We start from the raw sequence: 19,287 nt of genomic DNA, 5'->3' as shown, positions 1-19,287 counted from the left end.
TTGGATGCTTGCTTCTTGGAGCCCATCATGATTCTATGTGCCGCTATATACTCCACCGTTCAGGTTAAGTCTGACTGCGACTGTACATTACAAGCAGACGCCGTCATTAACGCACATCTTTTCAGAAGTGAAGAAAGCCCGGCTTCTTATTCGCCTCGTGTTTCCTTTGACACTACTATATACATACAGCTCTGCCTTGTGCCCAATTCCCACTTAACGATCCCCCTGCATACAAAGTGTTATTGCCGCAACATATACATGTAAACGTGCATAGCCATTGGTTCTCTTATATACACGTACATAAGATGACCGTAATTAAAGTAGGATGCGGCATGTGCGGTCGTAATTGCCTCTCTAGCGGAGAAAAAGCTGGCCGCCGGCATTTTGGAAACTAACGCATAATGAAGATACTGGTGCGATGCAGTTTACGGCATATTTTAATTGCGACGCAGAATACACTCCAAGTACTTAGAGAATAAGCCCGCGCATTGGATATACGATGCAGACGAGACTTTCAAGTTACACGGTAGAAAAAAAAAAGTGAATTTCTGCTGCTCCAGAACGTACCGGTTGAATATGCAAATAACTTCTATTCATTCCAAATCGTCTCGTGTCATATTAATTAACTCAGGTCGCTACATAACTGTGCATATCCGTGAAATAAATAGGAATAAACAAGACTGTAAGTTCATTGGGAAATTGATGTACAAATTTCGAATTTTAACCAACCCCAATATATATTTAAAAAGAGATTAAAAGAAATACGCAGGAAGTACACCTTTGTTTCCTTTAGATTTGCACATTTAAGACGGAAAGATCGCTAGACATACAAGCTTAAGACTGCCGTTGGAAAAAGAAAGTCATTTTTACAACTTCACCAAGCGATTTATACCATTGGTTTCTTCCAACACGCCAACACGTATCGGCGAAAAAGCGCACAAATGCAAACAATGTCGTGCGCCCATGCAGATCAACAGTTGTCGTATTTTTAGTCACGTGACCTCACATGACCAATGACCGTACGCGCATGTTTCGAGTTGCTCGTGCCAACATAAGGGGCGTGACCGCACCATCTCGTTGCCTAATCCATGGTGATGTGGGGAGCAATTATCGATGTAAATATATGCACGATTAATGCCACAAACATTGAACTTCTAAACCAACTCGCGCGCATAGTTTGTGACGTGCGCGATATGTTTTAATTGTCATTTTAATGATCACATTCATAAAATAAGAAACTTGCAAGAAGTCCTGTTAGGAGGAAAACGAAGTGAGTCACGTAATTTTCTTAAAAAAGCTCTGTACACTCAGCGATCAACTACACTGCTTTGCGCGCAAGAAAGCGCCTATGCCGCAGGCCGAGCCTGCGCACAAATTAATGCAGTTAACGCAGGTATGTACGGGAAAGTGACACCGCGCGTTTTTCCCTGTTGATCACTTGAATTATTTTATCAGTGATATATAGGACAGATTTAAAACCGGGCAGTGACTTTTAACGCTTTGCAGAGCGAAATTTCAGCTCACCGGTACGGAGTCCTCGTTGCACCTCTTGCGCCGTACAAATCCGATTAGGAACCGTATCCTCTCCGGCAATCCCCGTGCTGCACCTTGCGCGAGCCGCACACTCCAACTCCGCGCCGCAAGGAACAGTTATCGCGGCGCCCGTCGGCTGCTCAAACGTGATGGCATGCCGCTTGGGGGCTTTACTTGCGCTCGCCGTCGCCAGGGTCGCGGCGGTAGCGTTAAGGACGAATGTGCTCATTCAAACTCTCGCCAGGGCGCATTGTTCCACTGACAAGTTCAGCGTCTTTTTAGTTTCAAAGTTCGCCGCTGCGCTTCTGCATTGCTTTTCTCGTGTGCCGGGAGCGCTGTAAGTCAACCTCGTACTTGAATGTACAGCGCTGCCGCGCGATTTCGTCGAGAAGGCGAGGCGGCGGGTTTTCGGCGCGGCGCATTGGAAAACTACCAGCTTTTCCCGACGAAACGAGGCCCCGCGTTTCCCGAATGAAACTCGCAATGGCGTTAGCAAGCTTGCAGCTTGGACGAGTGATATCACTGAGGTGTTTAACGCCTTTGACGCGCATGTGAAGCCGCAGACACCGCAGACGCCCCCTTCGGCGTCTCCAACGTTAGCTGCTACCCTTTCCCGCTTTGCCGTAGTGCCGTACGGCCTTGTTTACGCTGGCTGGAAAGGAGCGTGGATGTAGATGTACTGCTCAATGTCGCTACCTGCGATCGGCACTGCTAAAATTTGGAATCCTTAGACAGATGTCGGCTTCAAAGCGCTAATGAGTCCAGCCATGCAGTCAAAGAAGTTTATGAAGGCGGTGTTCAAGGAAGTCAAAGATGGGAAACAATCAAGGATGTTCATAGAGAATGATGTGAGTATCACTGCTCGCTCATGAGTAATCTTCATCAACGGTCTCATCCTTGTACTTCTATTTGGTTTCCACGACTTGGCACATACTCGAGAATCTAAGGTCGCATCACGCAAAATTCGCGAGTCCATCATTCGACTCGTCCCGATTCGGCACCTTCAATTCTCTCCGCCTAATCTTAACAGACGGGATTAAGAATTAAATTAAGCGAGCTGTCGCTTGACTTGTATTACAGCTGTTGTTGCCGGGCGCACTACATTCGGACATTGCGATGCCACGAGATCTGTTCGCGATGTCATGAGAGATCTGCGCGCAGTATGTCAGTCAGCTGTCATGTGGAGTCGGCTGCTCTCGTTTAATCGCTGTGACAGCTGATCGCGTTTATTTCTTGTCCGCGCGATGCCCGAGTTTAAGCGACCTGACATTGTTTCCCTCTTTTAATCATTATGGTGGAGTCGCCATTGCTGGCTTTGCATTGCAACTGTGTCTGCCGAATGTGCGTAGCGGGATGCGTGGAAAAATCGATAGCAAAGCGTAGGTGTAGCATACGCGCTCGATGCGTTTCAAGGCCGCGCGAGATTAGTGCCACGGCCGGCCCTAAGTAACCCGACACTGCGCCGCTCCATGCAAATCTCGGTTGATGCTACGATTTCTTGCGATTATGTTTACCACCGCACGAGCGCCTAATCGCACGCTAAGTGTCAGCAACTTTTTGATCACCTTAGCAAAGTACACGTGCGCATTTCCTTTGCGCAATGATGCGTCTTTCAAGCTGAATTTAAATACACACGCCGCGTTTTCCCTATGCATTTGTATGGACGAAATTTCCGTGGAGATGTCCAGATATATGCAGTGCGATCAGTCTTTTTAGTGTGTCAATAAACGCTCTTGCGTGATCTCGAGTACCAATTGTAGCTGCGTCCTTTAATTAGAAGTAAATTTGCATTTATTGTTTATATGCGCCTATATATTTTTAAAGTTATAGTAACATTTCGGATGACAGAAATCACTTAGCAGTCACCGCCAATGAGGTTGCAAATGGTAATTAGGATGAAAATGCTCAAATATCTTTAACTGACGTAATTTGTAAAGTATTGACAAACTTGACAAACATTACACGTGTACTCGATAAACGTCGGCCATGTATATCATGGTCAGTTTATAAAAATCGCTGTTACTGAAAGCATTTATATAAAAGATATGGCAACTGCAAAGCACTTAATTTTTAATGTGCAGAATCAACTCGTGCCACATTGATATTTCTTGCTAATAATTTTTGGATGTTCTGATTGCTTTCCAAGATGAATTCCAGCTTTCGTCAGCTTCATGCGTGAAATAAGCTTATCCAAGCTTATTATGGCCTTATCTGATGGAATCATTTCATATGGCACTGGATGTCAAAATGATCTATAAATTCTGAAGAAAAAACATGGTTTTATATCTTACGTCCCTTTTGTGTTAAGGATTACCACAACTCATACATTCTATAGTTTGTGAAAATTGTGGATGAAAGCTTTTCTGAAAAAGACAAGTACCATTTTTAAAAGTTTGGGTGCTGCAACAGTCCTTGCTCCACCACTTTTGATCACCGTGGATGAAAAGCGTCTTGTAATGCATCACCGCTGTTCTTGGTAATGCTACGACCATATGTTTAGTAGCATGCGAATAAAACCATGGTGCAAAGAAATTTGATAGCTTTATCATTTCATTTAGTTTTCATGCAACTGCCTTGATCAAAACACACACAATATCTGTGGTAGGAGATCTGGCCACTATCCTCTACGCCATTAGCAGGTACCGCTATTTTGAAGTCATGACATGACACAATAAAGGGCAACTCAAAGTTTCTGCAAGTATGCTTTGAGCATTTATTTGGACTTTCTTTCTTTTTTAAAATATATTTCTGTGTCCGCATAGCCTTTATTACTTCAATTGGTACTGAAGGTTCAAAAAACATGGCATCTTTTTGGGGTCTGTTTCAGGTTGATGTTCCAAAGCTTGACAAGTATTCCGTATTGGTTAGTGTGAAAGCATGTGGTCTTTCCACCAATGATGACAAGGCAAGTACCTCTTTCCCAGGCTTCAGTTCTTTACTGAAATGCACACTTTGCTTATGCATAGACAACCAAAAGCTATGGGCTGTACTCTTGACTGTGTTTATGCATAGAGGATCAAAAGCTATGAGTTGTGCTCTTTACTGAACACTTTCGGTTATCCCTTTCACGTGACATAACAACTGCAATGCCTCATAGTAGGAACAAGCATATGTCAGTGCCTTGAGGTTTATGTATTATGTGTCTACAAGTGGGGGTGTGGTGACTTGTGTGATGTGTTTTAATGACAATTTAATGTGGAAATAATACAGTGATTGGTCACATGCTTCCATTTAAAATTTTGTTTTCTGTTCCTCTGGTTTGTCTAATAAGTTTATGATGAAAATAACATACCAAAAGTAGTTGATTGAGGAGACAACCTTGTAATTCAGCAGAATTGTACGTTAAGGTCAAGTTAGCACATGTGCATGTGTGTAGTTGATATGCATGTGTTCCATGGCATGTTAAACAGCATCTAGATTAAAGTCGTCTGATATTCTGACAGCATGTGATTGTACTACTGGTAATGTGTTTTAGCATAGTGTAGATGTACAAATGCAGACATACGCTGAGAGCTGTAGGAAGGAATGGCTGCTGTGTTTCCAACATCTTCTGATGCTGCGTTTAGCATATCAGAAATTGCCTTGTGTTGCACGACATTCTTTTTCCATTAGAAACTAATAACATAACAATTAAAATATTTTGTCATGACCATGTAGTTGCCTAAATGTTTGCAGTAGCTGATAATTGAAGCTTACTCATCCATTGCTATAAGGACATTGTGTGCTTTGGTTCACAACTTTGTCACGAGAGACCGCCACTGACACTACTGCTCCTGCGTACATCCTTCATGTTGTTGTATGCACTTATGCCAAGACCTCTCTGCTATGCCAGATTATCTGTTGAGGTATGCTCTGTGACATGTCTCATCAGCATGCATTGACATGCCTGCAATTTCTCCCACAGATTTTGAAAGTCCTGTACAAGGACCAGTCAAGGACCAAGTACCCGATATGTCACGAGATCGCTGGTGTGGTGGTTGAGGTTGGAGACTGGGTAACATCTGTGGATCGTGGTGATGAAGTAGTGGGTACGTTCCTGGAGGATCATATGTCCGTGGCTCTAGTCGCAGCTATCTGAATTATGTGATTTCTACACGTTATATGTACATATTCTCTGCTCTCTAGCTTAATCATGTTTCTTGAAAGCGATTGTGTTCATCAAGTACTATCATTGTCATCAGAAACGATATTTTCAGCTGGAACTCATTCTCACAGCTTTCAAATTATCACAAACTCTTATCACTACTGTAGCCATTATGCACTGTTACTCTCTTTTCAGGTTTGATTCCTCTCGACTACGGGCAGTCAGGATGTGCTGAATACGTACGTCTCAATGAATATGATGTCGGTAAGTAATTCCACTCTTTTTCAAGCATTTCACATCTTACAGCTACACCACTTTTCAGTCTAGCATTGCAGCCACTTAAAAAAAAAAGTGTGTATGCGTGTGTGTATGTTGTACTTGTGATCACAATATGTGATCACAATAATTCAAGCACAGGGACATTGGTTTTTGAATTATGAGTACCAAGAAGAAAAAGAGAATGTTGTTCTGGCCTCAGCCATTTTTTCTCTCTCTCTTTCTTTTTCTCCACAGCCAAGAAGCCGCAAAATGTGAGCTTTGTCGATGCTGCTGGCTGCATTGGCGATGCGGTGAAGGCCTACACAGGCTTACACTACCTCGGACGCCTCACAAGTGGTGATACTGTTCTAGTCATGGATGGTGCATCTTCATTTGGAGCTATCGCCATTCAACTGGCCAAGCACTGGGGTGCCAAGGTGGGTAACATAACCTTGTAGAGCCAGTAGTTATCTAATATGTAACAGTGTAACTTGGGACAAGGAAAACACTGGAGAGCATTTGAATACGAGCCTCGTGTCCTTCCTCATCTTCTCTCCAGTTTTGACCTTGTCTTAAGTCGGAATGTGCTCTTTGTCTTACATCACGCATTACCAACTAGACCAAATTTTGATGTTACCAAGTTATATTGACAGTACAGCCATACCACTCTATAGCAAACACAAATAATATAACGTAGTAAGCCTGAAATGTTTCTCACCAGTGTGAGCGTGTATCAAATATATGCTTACTACGAATATTGGATACACCAAAGGTATCTTTTGTCAGTTGCGACTTCGTTAGGGCATGGTTTGATTGTATTTGGTTCTTAGCTAGGGCTAAAACTGCGGCCTTGTCATGGTAATACCTAAAATCCACATATTGTTGTAGTGCATATTTACCAGACTATCAGTATGTATGGAATGCAAGCTTCAGCTCCCTTGTTCCCTTCTCTGTTCAAATGATTGTGAAACATACAGTGCTCTTCTCAAGGGTGCTCACTGAATGAATTCGAATGAAAGTTGTTACAATGCAAAGAAATACCCAAATTCTCGTGATTGTTTGGAGCAGGTTTGCTATCGAGACTATAAACTTTTTTAAAACCAAGATTGCCAAAAATATAAAAATTCGCACAATTTCAAAGCATCAAGTTCACAAACCCCGAAATACCACAATAAAAATACATAACACTATTTAGCAAAGTGCATCAGCTGGGGTGTCTAAAGTGGACAAATTGTATATATATTTTAGACATGGCCCTAAATTTTATTAGGAATTGTCAACAGCACTTGTGCAGAACTCAGTGTAAAATTTTAACATCAAACTGTAAACTAACACATTAGAGTGGTCTGCTTTAATATATGTGGCTTACACAATTGCGACATCCGGTCTTTAGTGCAGGGTTACTGGGTTGTGAACTTGACGCCCCAACTTTTTTTAAATATATAAAATTAGTGTTTCTTGGGATTTTGTAGGCCAAAATAAAAATGGTGCTTCTAGCAGTCACTAAAATTATTTTTTAATTTTCTGTTAAGTGCATCAAGTTTTGCTTAAATATGCTCAACAGTGGCCTAATGAAAGCACTTCTGCTTCCCACTTTTTTTGTCTTGATTGAATTCCCGAGAATAAAATTGGTGACGCATCTTATATGAACATATATAGCTGGTTTTATTCAATAAGGTCCAGTAGGGATCCATGGTGTGGACCATAGATTGCAGATGGTAATGTGCTGAGTGGCTTGGATGTAGCACTTATCTAGGTGGAGAAATTGGACTTGGGCCCGAGCTATAGAGGTTGCTTTTAAACTACAAGTTTCACCAGCATTCAGTCGCACATTATGACTGAAGGGGTCCACCCATAAGATGTATAAGATGTACTGCAATAGAGAACTGAGCGAAGGCTCTGAAAAAAGCATATACACAGGTGATCACCACAGCGAGCTCAGATGACGAGGTGCTTTACCTCGAGGGGCTTAAGAGCCAGGTGGCCAGGGTGGTGGACCTCCGCAAGACAGACAACAGCGTCTCCGGATCCGACTTTCATCCGACCTACATGACGGGTGCTGGTGGCAACAACAACAACAACGTCAACAGCAACGCTGGTGGGAATGCCCAGGCACTGCTGCCAGCCTGTATGCAGGTGAGTAGGAGTTAACTGGTGAGGTTCTAACATACTAAAGCTGCACAGTGAGCTATGTAGGGCAACATATTAATGTGCTTAGGATATTTTTTTACTACCTGGGGTTCCCTAACCCTTTCACTGCCACTCCCGAGATAACTCAGGCACTCACCCTCGTAGAACCCCTACCCACTCCTGAGTATATTCTCATTTTGTGTTATCAGCACACTCCCTGCCTCTCTGCAAGCAACTCTTTCAAAAAAAGAATACAGCCTACCTATTGCGCCATCTATTGAGAGGTTATCTAAACACATGAAAAACGAGTTAAATTCTCTGTCTGCAGGTGGAGCAAATGTCTCAGCGCTCTGTCTCGGTAGGGTAGCCATGGTCAACCAGTGTGGCAGGTTCATGAGAGACGCCGAAATTTGTTAACTGTTGATCAATTCTGAATCGAAAGAGACCGACAACGGAGAACCAGTTATTATGTAGCATAAGTTGTCTGCTGAACCAACAGGCAGGGGGAAAAAAAAGAAAGAAATGTCAGAGTTGAGGTTGGAACGACAACAGTGGCTATGGCCAGGGCAGCAGGAACATCCATCTGGACTATGTCATCTCAAGGAATTTATGAACTGTTACAAATACTGAAATGCGAGAAAGTGATGACAAAAAGCAGCCTGTATGTAGCATGAAATGTCCACTAAACTGATATGCTGAAGAAAACTTGGCAAGCCCAACAGCAATGAAATTTCAGAGCATGCAAAAAAAGGCCTTGCTTCTGTTACTGTATGTTCGGAGCAGCCGCCATGCATAATTTACACTTGAAATACAAGTGGATTTGTCACAAAAAGTTAACAAAAACTGACATTTCTTTAAAGTGAAACGTTGAAAAAAAAAAAGTCCTGCCATAACCACTTGTCAGAAAGGATGCAGAACCCAGAATGTTGAGAACCAGTGTCTGCCTTGGTGCCCAGGCATGACAGCAAGATCAGCAGTGGCAACATAAAAACCCTGTCACAAGGCTGCAAATGGACAAAAGAAAAGAGAAATCCTTTAGGCCTGCACAATTCACAGCACATTCACTGCAACAACTTCTGCTTTATATGCATGCGAGAGTTTGGTCATTGGGGAGGGTGACAGGCACAAAGTTGGTCAATGACAGACACAGGAACGATATGACATCTTGAATGCGTCATTTTCTTGCTTCAAATGAATGTTTAAATGCTCTAAACTCTAGAAAAGATACCTGCAAATGCTGTAGCGGTCAAATAATTTAGAATAATAGGTACTTGTTTCTATTAACCATATTTGGTTTAAGTATCGTGGAGGTAGATGTGTCATGACGTCATACATTGGCTGGCTTCGTTCATGCAATCATGTTGGCTGCAAGATGCGAGCGCAAAAAAAAAAGAAATGTGTGCAGCACACATTTAGTATTCTTTTATGAGCAATGTCATCACATGTAGGCCTTAAGGAGGGTACAGCGTAACCATGAGGCAGAAAGCGAAGGTGGAGGGTATGGTGAAAGCATGAGAAGAAAAGCGTAGTGCGGCAATGATGGCTACGAGGTGGCGCCACAGTAGCATGCATCGTCAGGAAGGTCTGTCGGCGGCGGCTGCTGTGAATTGTGCCCACGCACCACCCAGGTCCTGCCCCTTGCAATCTCCAGATTAGCGAGGCATTCGCGCGACACTTCGATCTGTCTGCAACGTGCCGCACGAGACAGATTGTCCACACCAGCCAATATATTGCGAAATGAAAATACGTATAGAGCTGCGCTCAAGTTTCGCATTAGGGAGTATCGGATTCGTTGGAGGATTTTTGCTGTCTTCGTCCTTCTTTAGCGGTAAACATGTTATAGCTATGCAACGTCAGCATATCTTGCCCCTGTGTCATGACACCACAGTAATGTTGATGATGCAAAGTGCAGAATTTTGAGGCCAACTTTACTAGCACCAAGCAGAAATATCTCATGTAGCCCACCCTCCATATTTGCCAAGTGTCATTTCTTCATATACAAGAAGCGTGTGGCAGGGTTTCTACAGCTTGTAAAATATGTGTCTGTAGTCCTTTAAGCAGTGTGTTGTACAAAACACAAGTAGGGTTTTCTTCTAGCCAGTATTTCCCTCATTGGGTCAGCTGCAGGTTTGACCTTCGCACCAACACTTACGAATTCTCTGGTTCTTTCTAAACAAGCACATTATATAAGTTACATTGCAAGCGCTCTGTTGGACGTTCAAACATAGCAGGCAGCTGAATGGCCACAAGCAGATTCATTCCTGATTCCTTAAGCATTTCTCTATCCAGTCTTCCTGAGTTGCGAGACTAGATCGTCCATCCTCTTCTTTTTGTCTTTTCTTTTGTTTTCTTAGACCTTCCCCATACAAGTCCAAATGCACTCTTGTGCTTCTTGCTGTCTCAGTGCCCATCAATTGATGGCTGCTATCTCGTCAGCTGGCATGACTCAGCATCTTCCCATATTCTTTTGTTTTTATTTTGTTTGTACTTTTGCATACAGTACTTTTCACAAGAATGCACCCCACCCACTTTCTCAGTGCTTGTATTTAATTTTCTTTTTGGTGGAAGTGGCAACCCTAGATGCATGGGTGCTCAGACTGTTTTCTTTTTCTTGGTTTACATGCTCTCTATTCAGCATAATACTGTCACGAGCTCTGTCATAACCACGGCTGCCGTGCAGACAACCAGCTGTAGGAAAGAAGAGAACGATGTTGGCCAAGCTGCCTTGGGACCGTTGAAAGCGCGCCTATCAACCAGATTCATCTGATTCTGCATGAAACACCTCGTGTATAACAATGCGTTCGTACACAGTACCGTCAGCATCATCTTTTTCTTGAGTGCGACGCGAAACTTGGGAACACAGCTTGTGTGCAGCTTATTTTTTTGTGTGTGTGGCGCATTCAAAGCAGCTGACATTGCTGTGCTCCAGCACTTGGGTTGTGTGCAGTGGACCTGAGGTTTAGTCCCTCAGGCTGGCTGTGTGGGATTTCTTTTCACTTTTTAGGCTGTGGCTGATGTCAGTTATGTGCAATGCCATTCATCTATTTGAACCAGGAAAGTGCCCATAGCAGTTATTGCCATTAAAACACCTCTGTGCCCTCTTCGAAATTTGTACTTCTTTTCTTATTTTTTTCCCCCTTTTAGGAATCTGCAGGCCTTGGCATAGATCTTGTGCTGGACAATGGCGTCACACAGTTTGCGGAGACGAGCTACCGCATCCTAGAGGAAACTTGTGATCATCCAGTGCCAAGCAAGCATGACATTGTCTCCTGCCTTGCAGTGGGTGGCCGTTGGATTACTTCCAAGAGTGACCTTCAGGTCAGCGCACTTGACTGATGCCAGGATATGCTTTTTTTTTTCGCTTGAGTGGATACCGTAGTCTGCATTACAGCATACATCAGACATAGCATGTCATTTGCACCTATATGGAGCTGCTTTTTGTTTTCTTCAATGAAAAGTTTAGCAGGGACAAACTCTTACATTGAACAACATCCTATATCTCCTGTGACATAATCACGTTTTCCCCCTATTTCTTTCTCCAAGTGTTCTTTTCCGCAAGTGTGTGCATAACGATAGCAATGGTAAGCTGTACACTGTGTTGCATTGTCCCTGATGGCCATTGCATCATATTATTAAGGAGACTTTGCACATTAAAGGGCCCCTCACCAAGTCTGGCCATCTTGAACTGACAAGCGCAGAGCATACAATGCGCACTAACGATCGTGTTTGCATAGTATTACATCGCTACGCGCCGCAGAAAAGTCCGAAATTTCAATCCCAACACCATTTTCGCTTTCCCTCGTGGCAACCGCGCTCGAAGCTGGACGGTGACACACTCGTGTCCCTGCGCCTACGTACTCGTGTCTGCAGTGTGACGTCAATCATCGAGACACTTGACATAGAGAATTATTCAAGACAACATCTGTTATTTGTGTGATCTGTTGCTTGAATTGACAAATTGAAGCTTAGAGAATAAATAAAACATGCAAACGGAACGTCTGCGTGTTCTTTGTTTTACTTCACACCGAAGCAAGAGTGATGTACTTCCGCTTCGTCTGCTTGTTCCCGCGGTCGTGCAGTAACTTGCGCAGGTAGCAAAACAATGCCATTTTCTACCTTGTTCCAGTGCATGATCATGCTCTGCGATCCGCTTGTGTCTGCCTCAGTATTCGTGTAGCACTGAACTATACCGCTAGTCATGTGTCCTTGTGCACAGCGTGCAAAATCGTGCGCTGTACGAAACGAGAGGATCACAACAGCTCACGCACGACGCCGTCAGCAGAAATGCGCAGCGCCGGAAAAAAACAAAAAAAACTAGGAGAAAAAAAAAATGAAGGCGTGGCCCGTGACGTATGCGTCAAGCAATCCTTGAGGTCCGATATGGAAGAACACAGGGAAGGCGTTTCGCTTGCAGAGGCTAGAGAGAGTGTCTCGCTTTGCAGTGGAGCTTGCCTTCTGAACTCATGGGTTCGCGGCACTGAAATATTTATATCTCGGCTATTAATGAGATGATTTGAAAAATTTTTGCGGCAGAGCACTCCCTAGAGGACACGTAACAACTTCCAGCGTATAACCAAAATTTGCTATAAGGCCTGGTGAGGGGCCCTTTAAGGCACCTCAAGCACTGCTTCATGTGCATTGAATGAACTGTTTAAACTGGTGTCATAGCTGCAGCCACAGCCATAAGGCATCCATGGCCATTAATTTATCATTTCTTTAATTCAGTCAGTAAGTACAAGTAATTTCCACTGCATTGTCCTTGGTGTCTTTTTTGGCTTTTTATGATATGACTAATTAAAAATCGGGCCCCTCGGTTCTGTTTCTTCTTGTTCATCTCCACTGGAGGTAACTCTTGCGAGCCGGCAATTGTTAATGCCTAAAAACATACCTGAGTGCTTGATGCATTTGTGTAGTTAACAACGCTCGATATACAATGTAAGTGCTTATGTGGAGCAACAGACAACACTATTGGGGAATCAAGTCAAATCATTGGCTTTAAAATTCCAAAGACATGCATGGACTAAGAGGGACACCGTAGTGGGGGTGCTTTGCATTAATTTAAACCCTCTAGGAGCTCATCAATGTGCACTCAGTATGCATCAGAATGTGGCCGCTGCGACAAAAAATCGAATCTGCTGAATAGAACCATTGTCCACATCATTCTCTGAAATCTGTTAAATGTCAGTGTACTCCTGACCAGTGTCCAATTGTTAACTGTCTTTTACAATGTACCTAATACTCTTTTACTTTCTTTTATAATGATTAGCTCTTGCAGGTATGCTTTACATATATGAGTTTTAACTTTAGTGACTGCTTCCTTTGAGACACTCGTAGTTAATTCAAGTTCAAAGCTTGGTTTAATCGTATGTCATGATTGCTGTTTCAGCTGGACCCACCACATTCCCAGATGATGTTCATGAAGTGTGCCTCGATTGGATTCCTTTTTGAGCAAGCCTGGATCCTGTCCTCTACACAGCAAGGTCGTTACCTGCGTATCCTTTGCAACAGTGGCACACACAGTGCCCTGGCAAAAAGAAAACAAGTGACTTGCTAGAAAACTGCGTCTGTCACATTTTTTGTTAGTTACTGCTCTTTGAATTCTGGAACTTAATTTCCTCTTGGAGATGGACGCAATTAGTTTTTAGTGTTTCTGGTGTAACCGAAACTGACAACTTTTTTTGACATAGTGTTCAAAGATATAACAGTTGTGGGAGTTATTGAACACAAGTTTGCGTTGTAATTGTGACTGGTAACTTTGACGATGAAGATAGGTTTGAACAATGAAGAACGGTTTGAAGATGGGTAACTTTGACTGTTGTTCTGCATGAATGATTTGCAACAAAAGCTGTGCAGTGATAATTGGCTGGTTATAAGAAGCAGCTGCAACTTTTTGTAAGCTCTACAAACAATCGGAAGTTTGATGTAGTGTTTAATAAATGTGGCTTATAACCAAACATTTTTGTTTGAATTATGTAGTTATGATATTTGCTCCAACACAGAATCAAGTGGTAATATTTAAGCTTGTGTCCACATGAAAGTACATTTACATAAAGTATAACAATGAGTGACCGAGCACCACTGGGCTATGTTTTGAGAAGAGGAAGCAAGTCTTCACGCACACACTTCTGTGATATCTGAACTAAGAATCCAAGAGTGAGTCAGAGGTGCCACCTTCAAAATGTGCCTGCCAACATACACAGCAGTGATATGTGGGCACAGTTTGACCACGTACGCATTATGACTATGCTCTCATCAGCTATTCTTACACTTTCTCCTTGACTTTTTGCAAAACAGACATCCTGATGGACATAATGGAGAAGGTTTCCAATGGCGTGATCAGGTAATTTTTTTTTCTTCTCGCAGTTGCAAGAACAAAAGTTATAGTTTTGCCCGTAATGTGAAGCAGTGATGCAAATCATGCGATAGCTGGCGGAATGTAATGCGCACCAAGCCTTTGACTGTTTTGTGTGGTGCTTGCTAGCATTAACATTTGCAGCTGTGATCAAGCAATCTCCTTTTGAGAAGGAAAAAAAGTGTGAATCACATTCGTTTGTGAACATTCTGCTTCCTGGTGGCGAAGTGGGAAGGCTCAGCCTTTCTTCGTCCTTTTACCCATCTGGACTTGGCCACTGGTCTTTACTAAAACAACCCTTTAGCTTCTTACTGATGGATTTGTCTGGCTTTTCTCAAATTTATAAATTGTGGTCCTTCAGTGGATTGCCTACACTGCCAAATAGTGTGGCATGTAAATCTAGTGCCATGTTTATACTCTGTTGTAACGTGGCCGATATTTTCGTGGCCAGAAATAAAAATGCAATGTTCTCTATTGTAAAATGCGCCTTAGTTTCATGCTTCAAGAAATTATAAATGTGATGCCTTTGATTGTCCACTCACCAGCTTCTTATGCGAGTGAGAGTAATAGCTTATTTGTTCTTACTTAGAAAATAACTTACTGTATTCAAGCTATTCTAGATGGAGCATTTCTCATTGTCGCTGTCCAAGGCCTCATTATCAATATCAATCACCCAAAGCATCTCATCTTCGTTGCTGCTTGTGGCCTTTGAAATGTTGTTTTGTCAAATGCCTTCCGGACCATGCCGCCCAAACTATAGTGTCTAGAATATGCTGCAGCATAGGTGCCGACTGAACCCCCTCCGGAGTTTTCCAGAACGGGCAGAGCCCCCCTCCCTGGCGATGCTGAGGCCTACCCCCTCACCCCTCCCCCCCACACACACCTAAAATATCATTACCATTGTTTTGTCACCCACATCGTTTGAGGTTTCTATTGACGTGCCGCAACCTTTTTACTTAAAATTTTATTGTGGCTTATAGTTTACTGCATCATTATTGGTGCGGACATTCAGGGCTTTTAATTCATACTATCGCTTTATTTCTGGAAATCCCGACAATAGGAGGACAAGTGCATTAAAAGCATCAGCGGCGGCTGCCTCATTCGTATTTTCTCACTTCAGCATTGTGTTGAATTTGCACTGTAAACACCATGCAAATACACAACATTTTTAAATATATGCACAGGGAAACGTTTATTGTATATTGTATCTTTGAAAGAGAAGGAGGTAGCCAATTAAAAATTATTCCTAAACGTACGGATGGCCTATGCCTTACTTAAATGATATTTCGCGACAAAAAAACAACATGGACGTGAGAGAAGACGACACACCAAGTGCAAACTTTGCGCTTGGTGTGTCGTCTTAGACACACTATTTAGTGTGTAGTATATAGTGTATCACTATCAAAGTGATACACTATCTCTTCGAGTTTGTGACAGGCAAAGCAGTTGCTTGCAATCAGCTTATTTGAGGGAGCTGCTTTGTGATGCCAGTGGGAGCGCAGTCGCGTATTATTTATAGTCTTTCGTGGGGTTTCTTTACTAGTAAAAAAAAACTTGTACGCAACTAATATGTCACTGAAAACACTGCAATTAAAAGTCATTTGGGAATGCCTACAAATGCCTCATTGACACTTTGATAATTACGACAGTACACCTCAAGTTAGGTACTTAATTATAATTACCTAAATAAATCTCAGTAATGAAAAAATTACTGGCAGTGACTCCGCTGTACGGGAAACTGTATGCACTAGGTTTTCGTCGAGTAACACAATTGCTCTTTATTTAAATCTTGGTGCATGATAGTTGGGGCACCCTGCATAATTTACTCAGTAACTGAAATGAGGCCAAGTCAGATTCACTGAAAATCGGAATCAACAACAATCATGCACAGTAGCGCTTATACTCGGACTCACTGAAAAAAACAAATTATATATATATATATATATATATATATATATATATATATATATATATATATATATATATATATATATATATATATTTGGAAAGCTAGTCAGGACCCAGCCCCCCCCCCCTCCCCCGTTAGAAGAAATTAGATCTTTCTGCTTATGTGCTGCAGCCTACTCAATTTGTACAAAAGGCTTGAAGGTACCCCCAGGCTCCACAGCTGCAATGACTTGCACATTGGATCGAATTGTAGAAATTTCTAATACCAATTATAATGGCTTTTAACGATATTGTAGTTCTTGCTTCATATGTCCGTGTCATTTTTTAGTCAGTTTTATCTAGGAAAAATGTGCATGTTAGGATAGAGTAAATATGGTATGTTTTGTAGTGTAGGGTGATGGCAGGATACCATCTGGCTGAGGTGCTTTGCTTAGTGTTCATCAGCCTCATTGGAGACCGCCTGTATGGAAAACTTCGCTTTAGAAATTAAAGATGGTGACATGTTGACATATTGTTGTAAGAAGACTGCACAAGCTGTCAGAATCCAGCTCTCTCTTGTATAGAGGGGATGTTGAAACACTCCTTAAACATCATAAACTTGCCTAGCCACTAGACAATGCATTTATGCACTTCTGAGACTCCTGTACACACGGCAGGGAGCCAGGAGTTTTACTCAAAGGACCATGTACCAATTACTTCAACTCCTTAGGAGTCCCAACCACTTTTCATGCTTACTGTGATGCATCAATAAGCATGGCAGCTGTTGCATAGATTTTTTGGGTTGTCTTGATAAAGTAGTGCATATAAGAGGACCAAAATACAGAGATATATTTTACTATTGGTGGAGAAGCGGTGCCATCTGGTAGCAAGGGATGATACCACTGTGCCAATAATGGCCTCTGAGATTTAGCAGTGCAATGGCCAAATATTGGAGTTCAGCACAATAATGGGAGAAATATGGGAGAGGCCTTTGCCCTGCAGTGGGCGTAACCAGGCTGATGATGATGATGACAATAATGGGGGGTGAGAGCAATGGGGGCATTTCTTCATGCCTGGACAACACGTTTAATAGTGCAGGGGTGCAAAAAAAGGAGGAGAAGGCGAAGCAATAGTTGATTTTCAATTGCTGCACTTATATGAGGTGCATACAAAATATTGTTGCTAGAAAAAAAAAAGGGACTTGTGAGGCAATGACCTACTGTTGTTTCTCTCTCTCTCTCTCTTTCTCTGTACTTTTTCCTTTTGTTTATTTTGCATATTCAATAGCGTAGCCTTCTCATTCTGCATTCCACATTTTCCTTATTAACTGTGTTGCGTGCTTAAGTGCATGTTGCCTTTTTTTTTGCTTCTAGGCTTTTCTTTTTTTAACATGCTGCCTTGTATCATTATGCCATGTTCTTTCTTGCCACATGCTTTAGTAATGTGCTACTGAATTCTTGTTATACCACTCACCTCTATAATGTTTCGGCTATTGAGGTTATGCCAATGAACAAATGATACACTCCTCATCTTTATCGAGAGGCGTTGCAGGGCCTCTTTAAGTGTCCTGTCCTGAATTAGAAATTCAGGACCAATGTGTCACAAAGTCGCGACAGCCGGCTGAAGAGGCAAACGGGCCTGTGCAGCAAGCTGTTGCTAACATGTCATGCGTTTTTCTTGCTTTCAGGCCAAACATCCATCACACAATTTCTTTTGAGGCTGTCCCTGACGCTCTTGAGAGCCTTACAGATAAGAGAGTGGGCAAAGTCGTGATGAAGATGAAGTGAACGAAGCAGTGTGCTGTGCCATGCAGCGGTGCTAAAGTTCGACAACTCTTTCTTCTGGTCACTACGGGCTTTCCACGCCCCTTTCTCCGTCACTCAAGTAGCCAGTGTCTTTATAACTAGCTCTAGTTGTTTGTAACATCCTTTTTTTCAGTGCTGGCCTACACAACACTACCACATTTACGTGCTCTTGCGGCTCGCAATTCATTCTAGTTTTATCACCCGTTCCTTGAACACCGTAGTGCTCGCCGCCGATGGTGGTCCCAGTTACAACGCCGTTAGGATAGTAGATTTACATGTGCAGTACGCTAGCAAAATGCACACCTTAACTTGCTCATTTGTGTAGCACACGCTGTGTGATGTCCTTGTGATAGAGCACTCGGCTACGATAATCGAACCCCCTCGCACAAGCTCTTGAAACTAGTTCATACACGTTTAGTTCTGTACAGGGAATGTGACAGTTAGCTTCAGACCTTTCTGTTAATGGTTTCTGTTAAACTTTTTGATGTTTAGACTCTGGTTGTGTGTCTAGTTTGTGGCTAGTCATTGCAGGACCTTGTGAACGAGCAGCACTGTATCTATGTGCACTTGACTAGCGGTAGCCTCAGGGGCCAGCCAATGTGTATCTTGTCACATGCATGTTGTAGAGTGTGGGATGTCAGTGTTCGCTTCTGTCATCGTGTGCACATTATGGCGGACGTGAAGAACGAGTGACGGTTTGTGTTGTTGCATTTACAGAGTTTCAAATCTCTGAAACAAGGATTAATGTATTGTTAGAATGGAGCCCTTGCCATGCTTTGTCCACGCAAAAAGAATGTCCAAGACAATTGTGACTTGTCCGTGCATATACAAAAAGCCTGTGCCCATGTTGTAAACTTGCAGTGACCCACTTGTGTTAGTTTTAATTTTGAGTGACGACTATTTGTTAGCTGCTGACTGTGAGAAATTGCTCTGTTAAGTGTCTGATTTTACTTTAAGCTGCCAACATTGTTGATTGTGGGCCATACATTAAATAGTGACTGTGCTGTAATACATTTATGTCACTGAGCAAATTTGGTCTCACTTTCAGAAAATGTTGCTGGCAAAACAGCGTGTGATCTAACAAGTCCAAGAAACGCATTTGCGTTTGGTGCAGATTGCGTACTCTACGGTAGACTCTTAGCAGCAGCTATAAAATGCTGAATCATATGGGAAGTCAGTGGATGGAAAGCATGTGCTTAGAAGTTTTGAACATGCATTTTATGTTCTGAAGGAAAAAG

General features: G+C 42.5%; 2 protein-coding genes across 2 annotated transcripts in view; one reads left to right on the top strand and one right to left on the bottom strand.

Moving 5' to 3' along the window:
- Moe (moesin) overlaps nt 1-1,680 on the bottom strand; it is a 150,300-nt gene extending 148,620 nt beyond the window's left edge. The window contains exon 1 of the mRNA XM_070538804.1: nt 1,525-1,680. The gene's annotated coding sequence lies outside the window, so the exon portion shown is untranslated. The remainder of the gene's footprint in view (nt 1-1,524) is intronic.
- Nucleotides 1,681-1,935: 255 nt separating this feature from the next.
- LOC135916255 (quinone oxidoreductase-like protein 1) lies at nt 1,936-19,066 on the top strand. The gene is made up of 10 exons (XM_065449577.2): nt 1,936-2,381; nt 4,361-4,438; nt 5,438-5,561; nt 5,813-5,881; nt 6,131-6,312; nt 7,796-8,011; nt 11,150-11,323; nt 13,392-13,497; nt 14,300-14,345; nt 17,932-19,066. Exons 1-10 carry the CDS (start codon nt 2,289-2,291, stop codon nt 18,029-18,031), a joined length of 1,188 nt encoding a protein of 395 aa, XP_065305649.1. The 5' UTR covers nt 1,936-2,288; the 3' UTR covers nt 18,032-19,066.
- Nucleotides 19,067-19,287: the final 221 nt, after the last annotated feature.

Source organism: Dermacentor albipictus, chromosome 5, assembly GCF_038994185.2.
Source record: "Dermacentor albipictus isolate Rhodes 1998 colony chromosome 5, USDA_Dalb.pri_finalv2, whole genome shotgun sequence".
In the NCBI taxonomy this organism is placed as follows: domain Eukaryota; kingdom Metazoa; phylum Arthropoda; class Arachnida; order Ixodida; family Ixodidae; genus Dermacentor; species Dermacentor albipictus.
This window is presented reverse-complemented; position numbering and strand designations above follow the sequence as displayed.